At 34.3% G+C, this 14539-nt stretch overlaps 2 protein-coding genes across 3 annotated transcripts in view; one reads left to right on the top strand and one right to left on the bottom strand.

Moving 5' to 3' along the window:
* LOC113051717 (structural maintenance of chromosomes flexible hinge domain-containing protein 1-like) overlaps positions 1–2199 on the bottom strand; it is a 40884-nt gene extending 38685 nt beyond the window's left edge. For both annotated transcript variants that reach the window (XM_026215692.1, XM_026215694.1), the window contains exons 1-4: positions 1814–2199; positions 1656–1731; positions 622–780; positions 454–536 (exon numbers count right to left, since the gene is read on the bottom strand). In XM_026215692.1, coding sequence (XP_026071477.1) covers positions 454–536; positions 622–780; positions 1656–1731; positions 1814–1969 — 474 coding nt within the window. In that variant the 5' untranslated portion in view covers positions 1970–2199. The remainder of the gene's footprint in view (positions 1–453; positions 537–621; positions 781–1655; positions 1732–1813) is intronic.
* A 5264-nt stretch (positions 2200–7463) lies between these two features.
* mettl4 (methyltransferase 4, N6-adenosine) lies at positions 7464–13980 on the top strand. Its single transcript, XM_026215691.1, has 8 exons — positions 7464–7825; positions 7935–8000; positions 9174–9531; positions 10125–10194; positions 10290–10464; positions 11264–11370; positions 11441–11526; positions 12687–13980. Exons 1-8 carry the CDS (start codon positions 7574–7576, stop codon positions 12863–12865), a joined length of 1293 nt encoding a protein of 430 aa, XP_026071476.1. The 5' UTR covers positions 7464–7573; the 3' UTR covers positions 12866–13980.
* The last annotated feature ends 559 nt before the right edge of the window (positions 13981–14539 follow it).

The following is a 14539-nucleotide window of genomic DNA, read 5'->3' as shown; positions in this document are numbered from 1 at the left end:
ATGCATTTTAAATTCACTTTTGAATTAGCAGCGATTCTGCGCCAAATGCTTTAATGGACTACAACAAAATGGTATAATGATGAACTAACTTATAATAAACAGAACTTTTGTTAATAAACCAAATAAAGATATAAGAAACAAACATGAAAAAAAGACTCACAAATTCACCCTATATAAAAACGGATAAAATCACCTTTATATAAACTTAAGTCAACAGCCTTTTCATAATCCAAAATATATCGCCCAACAAGTGCATTTGCATTTTGATTTGAATCTGAATCTGAATCTAAATCTTTAATTTTAGTGTCTGTTCTCTATCTGAACTAAATGATTTGTATTCCTATTCCTAAACTTATGAGCGTAACACTGCATCGAGCCTACTGTCACACAGTCTACATGTATAATGTAAAACAATGAGATTGATGCAGTTGACGCAAGGGTTTGAACTCTCACCAATCTGATTTCAATCCTCCTGATTCCTGTGTTTTTTGCGGTGGCTGACAGAGCGTTATCGATGAGCTCAGCGAAGGCATATGCTGCATCACAACAGAAAGAGAAACAGATCATCAAACTGATACAGTGTTCATGTACAGCAGTGCAGATGAAGGTGCACAGACTCACGCAGCGCCTTCTGTCCTTCACTGGCGTAGTACTCGTACATGCCACAATGCACCAGAGTATGGTAGTGCGGCAGAAACTCAATCCGCTCTTGAGTCGCTGCAGTCAGCTCCTGATCCATAGACTTCAACAGGTGCAAGGTTTTCCCATCGACCAGCTCCTCTGCAGCATCACAACACACACAAACCACATCAGTGCATGCATTAAACCCTTCAGGAAGAGTGACACGACTGAAAACTACTGTCAGACGCATATGAAATTTAAGTTTCAGTTTTAAAATCATCAAAACATATTTAAAAAATGAACATATGTAAATGAAAATAAATATTAGTTTTGAAATATAAAATTTATAAAATATAAATATATAAAAGTAAATAAAGTAAATGTAATATTACATTTTTACTAATATTTAATGTACAAAATTTAAATTACATTCATTGTACTATTGTTTTATTATTTTTCATATGCACAACTTATCAATGTCAATAACTGTTAAATAAAGTAAAATAAACTAAGTAAATATAAAGAAAATTAATATATTTATTTTAAATGTTTGGAGCTCTTATTGTAAAATAGAAATAATAATAATAATAATAATAACAAATACATTGAAAATTACTATATTACATAGAACATACCACAACAAAAATATAGAAAAAAAACTATAGAAAACAAAAAAATGTACATATGTAAATGAAAATAAATATTAGTTTTGAAATATAACATTAATAAAATATAAATATATGAAATATAAAAAAATTAATTATATGTAATATTTACATTTAAAAATACTTAATTTGCAACTTATTTCAGTAAAAAATGAAAATAAATAATAATGTTCACATGTATTTTTGTTTTATTACTTTTTCATATGCACAACTGTAAAGAACAAAATTAATGTAAATAATAAACTTATTTACTTTTTAAATACAAACTGAACAGTTTGTAACAAAATATATATATATTTTTTTTATCATAAAAGCGGCACAATGAAAACAGTTGAGTGTTTGATGAGTGCGCGTTTGTGGAGCTCTTACTGTAGAGGTCAGAGGTGATCTCTCTTCGGTCCGTGGAGCTCACAATAAACGTCTCGTTCGGTGACAGACAGAACTTCTGAAATTAGAGTAAACCCGTGACCGTCTGTGTTTCACCGTGAAGGCGGTTGAAGTGTCCTGACCGGGTCACGAGGGGTTACCTGTCTCAGAGCCCGCAGGAAGCCGCTGTAGTCCAGCTCCGCGGTGGCGATGATCGCTCGCGGCGGCGCGTCGCGGCTCTCCGAGCGGCAGTCGTACACACACACCATCCTCTGCACGTCTCTCCGCCGCTCGCGCTCCGCTCCCGCCTCCGTCATCCTCGATCCGGCACGTACTACTTCCAAACCTGCGATCTCTGACACATAACAGTGACACAAACTCACCGCTTCTTCTCTGACATGTTCATCTTCATGGCTAGATTTGTTATTTGGTGTCCAGCTGTCTGATATTCAAGACTAACGTGCTGCTTTTATGAAGTTTGTAAACTTTATGACTTCGCACCCGAAACCTCAACCTGAACTCCGTCCCCCTCCTTCTGCAGCATCTCTTCTTCTTCTCTGTTGTTTGTTTCATGACGGTCGGACAATAATTGTACATGACAAACTCAGCCCCTACTGGATGGAGTGTGAAGCGAATATATCATTTTATTTTATAATATATAAATCAATACACATTTATATACATACATTATAAAATATTCTATATAATTATGGAAATTAAATTATTATTATTAGTAATAGTATTATAATAGTATTAGTATTATATATACTAGTATATACTAGTATACTAGTATATATATATATATATATATATATATATATATATAAAATTATTATTTATTATTCCTTATACAATGATTTTATGATATATCATTACTGTAGCGAAGAGCTACCAGATACTGTTAGGGCTAGCTTGAATCGCAGTGAACCAGGTGTGTCGGTAAGAACACCATAGAGGGAAGAATCAAAATGTAAATCCCTAACACCTGAACAGGTTTATTTTCACAGGTACACTGAAAAAAAATTTTCATTCAACCAATTAAAAAAATTTAGGGTAATGGTTCACATCTATATTTTATTACTTGTACCAATTAAAAATAAATAACTTGCTCTAAACAATATTTTCTCTGTCTATGAAAACTATTTAGTAAAACCTGATAGAAAGTATATTTTTCTTGTTGATGAAAGTAAATTAATTTAAATTCTATTTTTGATCTAAACAAAAAGATATAGATTTAATTAAAACAAACTTTCTCATTTAAGAAATATTAGAATAATTTAGTTTTCTCAATCAAATATATAAAGATTCAATTAAACAATTGTTTTAAATTTAAGAAATATGTATTAGAAATATTTAACTTTATCCAATCCAACAGATATAGATTTAATTTATCTTAATAGAATAGTTAATAGAAATTTAGTTTTATACAAATAAAAACATTAATTTAATAAAACATGATTCCCATTAAGAAACATCATTAATAGCATCTGATACAAATCTAATCCAAAAAGACATCAATAATTTTCAATACATCATTTTATTAACATTTTACATATCCGTAACTTGCTACTAAAGTGTCAGATTTTTTAACATTCTTCTGAGTTTGACATTTTCAGATTTTTTAAAACATTTTTTAACATTTAGTAGCTGGCAAACATTGACATTTTCTTAAATCTGTGGAATTCGACAAGCATTGAATTAGGATTTTTTTTTTTTTTTCCCATCAGAAATCTTTTTTTTTTTATGATGCAACAAATAATATCCACCGGCCCAAAAAAAAAAAAAAAAGTTGGAAACAGAACGCAAGTATGGAGTTGTTGCGTACACCGTCATAATACAATGTAAACTTAAATAAATTGGCAGCATTTAGAACAGCTGATTGCCAAGGCTTGACAGATTATACTACTAAAAATACTGAACCAACTGCCGAACCATAGCCAGCTACTCAAACACAAAATGAATCGCAGGGTAAACATTTGCAGGGATGTGTGGGAACCCTGAATTAAGATCAGGTGGCTGGTCGTCGCTTTTTTTGTTTAATACGCATGCGCAGGCATGCTCGAAATTGTACATTCATCCAAACAAATATTTTTCCGTTGAGCACTTAATGAAAAATATTTATATTCAACAATGTTTTGAACGAAAAAAATATTATTTGAAAAATGAAACAAATAATTGTAAACTAAATTGAAAGACAAATTATTAATTAGATGAGGTACTGCTTGAAAACTTTTTTTCAGTGTATGATCAACTCAAATGGGGAGTCAGCCTTTACATGCACATCAGTCCGTGTCTAGTAACAAGATGTGGACTGCAGTGGACACCAAGTGGATAAGGTTTTGTGACAAGGATGGACACTGGGACCGCTGCAGATGTAGGCTAATCAAGCACGTTGAGATTGAGTCATTGTAATTCAATACATATCAAGTCACGCTAGCCACCAAAGAACAAACATCACATACATGTAGATCTTTTGCCAAAACAATCCATCAGTCATTTTTGTTAGTCGTGCATAAAATAAAAAATGTAACTTCCCAAAAATGTAAAAAAAAAAACATCAAAATAGGTAAAAGTTTACGCTGTGTTGAATTATGCTGATTAGTGGACTCTCAGAAAGGTTGCAGGCCTACCGTAACACTTCTAATAATAGTCCAGTCCCAGACGCCTGTCCCTTGGGGCAGAAACACATATTTAGACAACTAGGGATGCTCGATATTATTGGCTGATATTGGCTTTAAAATTCAATATCGGTAAATATTGATATCGGTTTAAAGATCCTTACAGAGCCCACTTTAAGCCCATAGGGGCATTCACGGTTGAATCCTGGTGCAAGCCCACTTTAAACCACTTTAAGCTTTAGGGTGGTGTTTGCGCAGTGCATAAGACACATGCCTCTGGTGTGGGAGATCCCGGTTTGAATCCACCGTTAGACAACAATGTGTCCCCGAGCAAGACACTCCAGAGGCGTTCGACCTCTGACATGAATAGCAATTGTAAGTCAAAAGCATCAGCTAAATGTAATATAAATGCAAACCCCTTTAGGCAGGTGGGGCCTAAATGGGTCTGACATGAATTACCCAGTTAAGACCCTTACAGGTCCTATCTTGGCATCCATGGCTGGCCCCCGTGTGGATCCCTGGTGCAAGCTCATTTTAAACGCCCTTTAAGCAGGTGGGGCCCAAATGGGTCTGTCATGAATTGCCCAGTTAAGATCCCACATAACACCCATATAGATCCCTTTTAAAGCCCATCTGGGCATCCACGGCTGGATCCTGGGTGCAAACCCACTTTAGACCCATTTGGGGCCCAGATGAGTCTGACATGAATTGCCCAATGCAGACCCATGCAGTACCCTTACAGGTCCCACTTTTAGTACGTCTGGGCATTCGCGGCTTGCCCCAATATGGATCCCGGGTGCAATTCCATAATGGTGCCCACATTTGCTGCCCATGAAGCCCTCATCTGGGCCCCACATGTCATTGCTGGTTGGGCTGATGTCACATGGACTACTTTGATGATGTTTTTCTTACCTTTCTGGACATGGACAGTAGACCGTACACACAGCTTCAATGGAGGGACTGAGAGCTCTCAGACTAAATCTAAAATATCTTAAACTGGGTTATGAAGTTGAACGGAGGTCTTACGGGTTTGGAACGACATGAGGGTGAGTTATTAATGACATAATTTAGATTTTTGGGTGAACTCACCCTTTAAGTAACGTAAACACTAAGTAAAACGAAAAAAAAAAAAAGGTTTACATGTCTTTGTTACAAGAACTGTATGAATGAATCTGTTATAGTGTTTTGTGAAAAAAAACTATAAATAAGTACTAAGCCCACTTTAATATTTCTATCTTTTTCTATTACTGTTTCACAATATTCGCTGTGATTTCATTCTTTTACCTTGATCTTCTGACTCCACTTCTTCTCTCTCATTTTCATGGCATCCCCGTCCCACATCTTCTGCAGCCAGACGTACTCTGTCCTGTATGCCTTCTCGGTTTATTCTCCAATTCTCCCAAATCCACTTATTGTTTTTTGGTGTGTCATCATTAAATTAATCTATGGCAAGCTGGTGGGACCATATCTCAGATCCAAATGAAGTGTTTCTATTCAAAATATCAGCTTTCTGCAGCTTCTCGACTATAAAATCGGTCCCTCCGGCCTTTTCCCATAGATCTGATCGTCTAAATTTTTTCCCTTTCTTATATCTCCCCATAACAAAGTGAGAGGTCTAAGTCTGAAGCAATCCGTTGTGACACTGTCCTTCTTCAGAGACTCTATCATTGTGATTGACCGCTCGTCATCTCACCAGGACCTTCATGCTCCACAACACTGTCATGAGATAATGTGCTGGTCACTGTGAGAAAGTACGGAGTAATGTTTGTGTTTGGACCTCGTTGTGTGTTTTCTTCAGGTGTGTGTGTGTGTGTGTGTGTGTGAAGGGCAGTGTCTCCAACCAGAAAAAATTGAACACAAAGAGGTGTTTGTTCATACATTTACAGGTGATTAAAAAATGCATTTAAAAAAGACAACACACTGAAATCATTTCAGACTTTATTGTGTTGAAGGAGAGGATGAAGTGCATGCCGATCTGACCACATCTTTCCTTCTGAGATTAATTCTGCATTAAATATATTGTGTGCTTATTAGTCAAGTTATCGACCACTTACAAGATGTTTGATGCAAGAGTGAAATGTGAACAATTCCCTTCCCAGGTCACAGGGCCATGTCAAAAAGGTCAGTGTATGTGCTTATTTTATGTTTCAGAATACGGGTCATATGGGAAAATAAGATTTTTAGAAGAGTACAAATAGTTTTGAAAGGACAGTTTGCATGTTGTGTGTGTTTTCCATTTTTTTCATGTATTGTCTAATAAATGATCGGTAGTGCATGTAGTATTTACTAATATGTGTATGATTTCGAAGACTTGTCTGTTAAGCGACTGTAGTAGTTTGTAGATTTGGTTTTATGTTTAAGGTTTTAAGAAATGTGCTTTAGCAATTCAGAAAAACTGTAAAAAAAAAAAAAAGTCCTGCATGTACAGTATTTACGCTTATGTGTATAACACATCGGTTAAGAGACGAGGAATTGAAACATAAGGGTGGAGGAAAATAGACAACGAAAAATAAGAAAATAGAGTGATATTTTTATTTTTTATTTTTTTAATAAGTATTTGTTTCTACTATTTACAATGTAAAATATTGTATTATATATATAAGTGGAAATTAAATTATTAATATTAGCAATAGTATTATTAGTATTATTAATAACATTTAAATTATTTTAATATTAATGTATTATTGTATTATATCTGAATAAATAAACAATAATGTTTTATATTGAAAATTATATAAAAAATATTTTTATATGTAATTATAGAAGAAGAAATGTTTATTGTTTAAAATGACTATGCAATTTTATATATATAATGTAAAGAATAATTGTTATATATAAAAATATATAAAATTGAAATATAATAATATAAAATATTATTTATTTGTAATATTATTTTATTATACGTGACTAAATATATAATTATTTTAGATAAAAAATATAAATAATTACAATTACTAACTATTAATTATTAATTACAATAATATTATTATTATTATATATATATATACACACACACACACACACACACACACACATACATATACAATTATTATATCATATATATATTAAAATCATATAAATAATTGTTTGATCATATTTATGACTGATAATGTAATGAATGTCACACATTAAATCTCTCACTAGTCCAGTCGGTGGCGGTAACGCACCGAAAGCTGGCCTGCGTCCTAACAATCAATCGTATCAAGAAGAAGAAGAAGAAGCAGCAGCAGCAGCAGCAGCACACGTGAGATGAGATGAAGCGCTTGTAATAGTTTCCTTGGGCTTTCTATGATTGTGTTGTAAATGTCTGTAGTGTGTGTGAACTCCTGCGGCTGGCTGCTGGACTCCTGCTCTCTCATCGATGAAGGTTTGCAGCGCTGTGTTTCTTACTGTGATGGCCTTGATAAGCCAACACACTTCAGATGCTGTTTCAAGAGGGAGTATTTTAATACAGTCAGACCCCACGTTCAGATTCAACAAAACACTGACATCTCGACAAGCACTGCAAAACACAGCAATGGTGAACATGCAAAGATTGATCTGCAGACACGAAAGGTAGGCAATAGAAAAAGCAGTACAAAACATTTGTCATTGTATTTGATATACTATACTCTATTATAAACAGGTTGCTGTGTGATTCTTAACTGTTTGTTTTTATTTGCAGAAACGAAAGAGAAAGCGGCGTGATCTTAATACAGGGGAGTTAGATGCCAATATTTATCATGGAAAGGTGACCAAATTGGCTGGTTTTATGCTTATTCATTTCTTACATCAACAAAACTTAAAGCAATCTGTATAATTTCATCATAATAATTTGGAACTTATAGTGATGAGATCAAATAAGTTTTTTTATCTCATATTTATATATAAAGAGATAGATTTTATTTTATTATTATCATTTTCTTACATTAAGAATTGTGCAGTGTAGATAAAAAAATGGCGAACAGAATAGTACAGTTTTTAATTCTGTGTGGCAAACAGTGGTCACTTTGCATTGTTTACTTTTTAAAAAAAATGGTCACAAAATCAGATAAAATAAGGATTCAAGAAAAAAGTAACAAAATTTTGTTTCAAAATGTAAAATTAATGTGGAGTTCATTGGAAGGTTAAGTTAAGTGTATATGTGGGATATGGTATTCCACACACTGCATTTTGGCTAGGGCTGCATGATTCACATGCAGATGAATCGCATGTGGTTATGAACGCGATATTGCGTAGCTTGTCAGTGAACTATGGCTCTGCGTAGTAAGTGCCATTCCATTTGAAAGCAGGTGATGGACATTTACCACTAATCACAGAACCGGCTTTAATGGTGAGACACACATGACAATCGCATGCGATTAATCGTGCAGCCCTAATTTTGGCAAATTTTTTCTTAGTGATAGGCAGCAGTTATTTTGTATTAAAAAAACAGACATCATAAACTGTTTCCGTTTGAGGTATTCCACAGGGCTTGGTTCTTGGTCCGCTTCTTTTTTTAATTTGGCAGATTCTGTCTTGGTGATAGGCAGCAGTTTGTTTGTGTTAAAAAACAGACATCATAAACTTTTTCCATTTGAGGTATTCCACAAGGCTCGGTTCTTGGTCCGCTTCTCTTTTTTATTTATTTATATGCTTCCCATGGGTCTGATCATTCAGCAGCATGGCTTAAAATTCCAAATGTAAAAATTGTTCCAAAATTATTAAAGAACAACTGCATTAGTTATCTTAAACCATGAGTGGTGCTAACTTTTTGAAACTAAATATTGAAGGTTTGTTAGTAGATCTTTCCTGTACTCTGTGCATACTGAAAATGGAGTGATTCCAAATTATGATGGAAATTACTTCAAGATTCATTTTGCTTATCATTTTAGAATACAAATTTAAAAAAAATCCTCAATGGCTTTTTCTAATCTTTTCTCAGATCAGGCTGGTGGTTCTGGAGGGCTCTCTGGCTCTTTTGGAAGCTGGACGTCAGTGTGGATACTTGACAGAAGTTTTGACCACACCACCTTCTGAATCTATGCCATCACACGAGTGCAGGCTAGCTGCGTTATGTGATATGGCCAAGCAGCTCCCGTTAACAGATGAGTCTCTGATGGCACCAGTGCAGACATTGAATAGAGATGGTCTGGACCCATCAGTGGATCTGTTCTCAAACATCACTGAAAACCCATTCGACTGCGCTTATGAGGTCACGCTGATGAAGGAGAAGTATCTTTTGCCGCCCCGCAGCCGTTTCCTGTTGTCTGACATCACACGTATGCATCCACTTGTCAACAGTGAGTTCAATCACAGAATTTTTATTTACTATTTTGGTACCATAGAGTATTTTGTTTTTCATGTAGAGCAGCTAAATGGCTTGACGTTTTCATGACTATTGCTATTTTAGTATTATTAACATAGTTAATATGTTTTTTGTCATATTTATTCATATTTTAGCTTTTTTAATATTCTGTTTTATATTATTTTTTAACTTTGAATTTTAAATTAATTAATTTATAAAATTAACAAATATTTTATCGTAACAAATGTATTGCTCATTGTTAGGTAATGTTAATGCATCAACTAACTTTAACAGGGCCCTATTGTAAACATACCATTTATACTACTTTAAAAGCTGCCAATTTTGCATACTTTTGTGACTCTAAATTGGAATTTCATGTCAATTTAGAACCGATTCCAATGGGTTCACATACAAATTTGTCCTTCTTTTCATTATTAATTATCTATTATTATCACTTTTATATTTATTATTATTTTAGATGTTTGCTTCCCATAGGTCTGATTACTTGGCAACATGTTTTGAATTTTCTTTTATTCCTATCCATATACTGATCAGTTAGTGTTGCATATTGCTATATTTTGACTACAGGTGGAGACAAATTTGACCTTATAGTCCTTGATCCACCATGGGAGAACAAATCTGTCAAAAGAAGCAACAGGTATAAGTGTGTTTATCCAGCTGTTATTTGACCTGTAATAAGCCTGTAATAACGCATTGCTCCAGACTGAAGTGATATCCTGCTGTGATTGACAGATACAGCTCTCTGCCCTCGTCTCAGCTCAAGCAGCTTCCTGTGCCAGCTCTGGCTGCTCCAGATTGCTTGGTGGTGACGTGGGTAACTAACCGGGCGAAGCACCTGCGTTTCATCAAAGAAGAGCTCTACCCGTTCTGGGCGGTTGAAGTGCTGGCAGAGTGGCTGTGGGTGAAGGTATACACAACCAAGAGGAAACACAGCCGAAAACACTGACGAGGATTAGGATCACACTTGTGATATTTGGCAGTCAAAACAGACTGAATAACAAATCTATTATTCGCGGTAAAATATGTACTGTATTTTTTTCATATTGCTATAAATTCAAAACTGTTTTTTTTTTTCAGTTTTTTTGTATAAAATAGAAACTTGTTTCCACCATGGAGTTAAAAGAAAAAGTTAATTTACCAATTCTGACTTTTTCTCTCACAGTTTCAATCCACTTCTACACTTATCTCTCAACTCTGAGTTTACATCTTTCATTTCTAAAGTGGAAAAAAAAGGTCAGAATTAGACCGAAGAGATTTAAAAGTGATCTAAAAAGTCATAATCACCTTTTTATTTTACTTTATCTTGTGGCAGAAACCAATTTCCATAGAAGACCACCCGTAGTTTAAAGAAGAAATGTGAAATTTTCATGTTTCATCTTCAAAAAAAATTAAATATAGTTATTTTTAATGAAACCTGTTTCATTCATTGAAAGTGAATGCTTCAAAATACAGAGATCGAGAATTTGGATCACAAGTAAATCATCAGCAAACAGCACATTGAAATAAACATGACAATTTGAAAAACTGACATGTCCTTGTAAAACATACTCCAGTAATCTTACACTTTTACAGTGTGACTAAAGGGTTTTTATAAATTAAAAAAAGCATAATAAATCATTACTTGTTTTAAGGATTATCAAAATAATATAACATTACTTTTGATGGTTTTTGTTCGGCTTGTGATGAGAGTTTGGCTGAACCTCCAGGTGACCCGAACGGGAGAGTTTGTGTTTCCTCTGGACTCGCCGCACAAGAAGCCTTATGAAGTGCTGGTGCTCGGCAGGCATCGGTCTGGCACTGACCACACAGTCAGGTAATGTGTGTCCCGTGGGCATCGTCCTTCTTCCATCTCTTTATGTTGTAAAGCTCATTGTGTGTTTCAGGTCTCCAGCAGCGGAGGAGCTTCCAGAGCAGCGGCTCCTAATCAGCATCCCATCAGTCCTGCACTCCCAGAAGCCTTCGTTATCAGGTGCACACACTTAAAACATGCCAGAAACAACCACAGTACTTTTATTTTCTTGGTGCACATGATTTTTACACCATAATTTGCTGTTAAACTCCATATAACTCCATATGCAAGCCAGAAACTAAAACCTCTAAATGATTAATGGTCCCATCTAGTGATCAACTGTAAAAATATCAAATATTACCTCTGCCCAAAAGGGAAAACCCCCAACCATCAATAATGCATGATTTTATGGTGTTATGGCTTTGCGATCAAAATATGTCGTTATAATGGAAGTCAATGGGGCAAAAACAGCCACAAACAATAAATGAGGGTGAAAAAAATTTAATCTAATGCTGCGCAAAAACTAAAAATGCATCAAAGCCAATTTTGTTGCTAATCTTTGACATGCCCAAGACTGTGATTAAAAAGTATAAAAAAAAAATCCAGCCCCAATTACTTTTATATTGAAAATAAGTCTTTTTCTTTTTCTTTTTCTTTCATTTTTATAATTATTTGTCTTTGAAATACATTTAAAGTACTGTTGAATGTACTTACATGCTTTTATGGTAAACTAAAACACACTTTAATATAATTTCTGTTGAAACTTATCAGTCATGCATTTGTAATGAAGAAGTTGAAATGAAGTACATTTAAATATGATCATATTAAATGTAATCTCAAATAGCATACTACACTTATAATCAAGTACTTGCATATTAGTCAGATGTTTTGTTTTTTAAAGCACAACTAAAAATGTATTTAAACATAATTGTGTAAATGTACTTTAAAGTAAAATGGCACTTAAGTCTGTTAATAAACAGTCATGTTAGTGTCTCACTTTGGGTAATTCAAGTGGCTTTATTTCTTTAATATGTATTTATTGTGTACATTTTTATGCATTCATAATCTGTAAACTTGTACATTTTTATTTTTAAGATTTAAAGTACACTACAAGTGCACATTCAATGCAGTTAAGCGCACTTCTTTTCCACAAGGGTATCTTTTGCATGGAAAAAAAACATTTGTTTTGTTATTGTAATTTATTGCTAATCGATCTGTGGTTCGCTAACGTATGTTTTGTTGTTGACCGTTTGAAGTTTTTTGGTATTAAACAAAGTCGGAGAACTCCTGATTCACCAATTTCTAGCTTTGGTGCTGATTGTTCCTCTGATGTCCTGCAGCGGTGTTAAAGCCCTACATTAGCCCCGAGCCCAAGTGTTTAGAGCTGTTCGCCCGAAGTCTCCAGTGTGACTGGACCAGCTGGGGAAACGAAGTCATCAAGTTCCAGCACAGCAGCTATTTCACCAGAGAGAGAGCCGAAGAGCCGTCCACGACATCTCAGACAGCGATTAAACAGTAGCTCACGCTTTCAGTAGATATTTCTAAAAGCTTTCAGCTCCCTTCCTTCAGTGGACATTGTATGATTTTAATAAGTAAGATGCAGTACAGCTGTGTCTTAAATCAGAAAAGTGTCTTTTAATACAACACAGAAACAATTCTAGATGTGTCTGTTTTTGGAAACATGTTTAGTGTGTATTTGTGTGTCAGAAATTTTGTGCATTCTCTGATAACTTTAGAGGATAATTTGTAAGTTTTTGACCAATGCATCTGCACTTTGGACACTAAGAGTTTGAATTTTATTGTGTCGTGTTGGTTGCAAAGAATTCGTATTAAAACGTTCACCTTAAAACCTCTTTCACATGTGACATATGCTGATAATTACTAGTCAAATGTATATGAAAAGACCCTCGCAGCTGTCTAAATTAAGTTGTAGAGTTTGTATAACATTTTTTTACGAGATTTTTATTAATAAATACTTGTTTTATTTTCCTTGAGACTTTTTTTCACTATAGAGAATTTGTCTGAATGAATGCATATAGTTAATAAATACGAGAAAAAACAAACAAGCAAAGAAATGTGTTTCTGTGGAGCGTGACATCCTGTCAATTTATGTTGAGATAGATGGACGTGGACTTGTAAATATTATTGAAAACAATAAAAATGCTGTCAGCGTGATCGACAGGAGAAGAAAATGAAATCTCCGATGCATGACTGAGATCCACAGCTTGACATTTCCTCCCGAAATAACCCTTGTTAATGAGAACAGGCTTTTTGTGGATTCTGCTGCCGTTTTATTATAACAAGCGGACATTTTTCCATTGTTGTGTCAGTTTCACAGAGATGTGGCGAATTATGAAACCTGTAAGAATAAAAATATTAATAATACCATTTAAATCTTGGAAAACAGTGTCAACAACAACAAAAAGAAGTCATGTAAAGCGATAACTATTCCTTTCAGTAAAATGTTTTACTCTAATATGCAGAACTGTAAGCTTTTTTAAAACAGACTAAATGTAATCAGTTTTATTTCTTAAAGTTGCCATTTTCCAAGATTTTTGTGAGGTTTGCCAACGTTTGATTGCACCTATAAAATATTATAAAAATCATGTAATTTGCACAAAATAACTAAATAAAAATCACAAAAAATGAACCAAAAGATTACATCAGCTTGATTCTTTACACTGTTTTTAAAATTGATATTGATGCAAATTCAGTTTTTATATTTTATAGTGGACTTTATGGAAATAACTGTTGTGAAAGGGCAATATTAAATTATATAACTGTATGTGCAAAAGTCTTATGCTACTATATTCACCCAAAAAAGGCTTATTTCTTTCTATCTTTTGCTGTAGTGGGGCAGAAATATCAGTTTACATTTCCAAACATTCCTTTTGCCATTAATTGCAATAATCCAGTGAGATATATATGTAATAATAATATATATGATATAATATATAATAACATTGTGCAGATTCTACCAGGTATGAAGGAATATAACATAAACGTGGACATCTCTGTCTATGTGTGTGCCGTTTTAGGAGGAATAAAGATGAGCAGGAGAGCGTGGCGACAGGGGCTCGTTCTCACTCTGCAGAAGGGCAGATGTCCCAGAATGCCTCTCTGCGAGACACGCTTGTCACTGCTGTTGACCTCTGACCCCGTGGAGCTCTCTGTCTGTCTGACACTCCCTCTG

This window comes from Carassius auratus, chromosome 32, assembly GCF_003368295.1.
Source record: "Carassius auratus strain Wakin chromosome 32, ASM336829v1, whole genome shotgun sequence".
NCBI lineage: Eukaryota > Metazoa > Chordata > Actinopteri > Cypriniformes > Cyprinidae > Carassius > Carassius auratus.
Note: the sequence above shows the minus strand (reverse complement) of the source record. Positions and strands in the feature narration are given on the sequence as shown.

What these genes read in the sequence shown, in the direction of transcription:
- mettl4 (XM_026215691.1), top strand. Translation starts at nt 7,574, where the DNA reads ATGTCTGTAGTGTGTGTGAACTCCTGCGGCTGGCTGCTGGACTCCTGC. An exon ending in CCAATATTTATCATGGAAAG is followed by an intron (nt 8,001 to 9,173) that starts GTGACCAAATTG and finishes ATCTTTTCTCAG; the next exon opens with ATCAGGCTGGTGGTTCTGGA. An exon ending in CCAGAAGCCTTCGTTATCAG is followed by an intron (nt 11,527 to 12,686) that starts GTGCACACACTT and finishes GATGTCCTGCAG; the next exon opens with CGGTGTTAAAGCCCTACATT.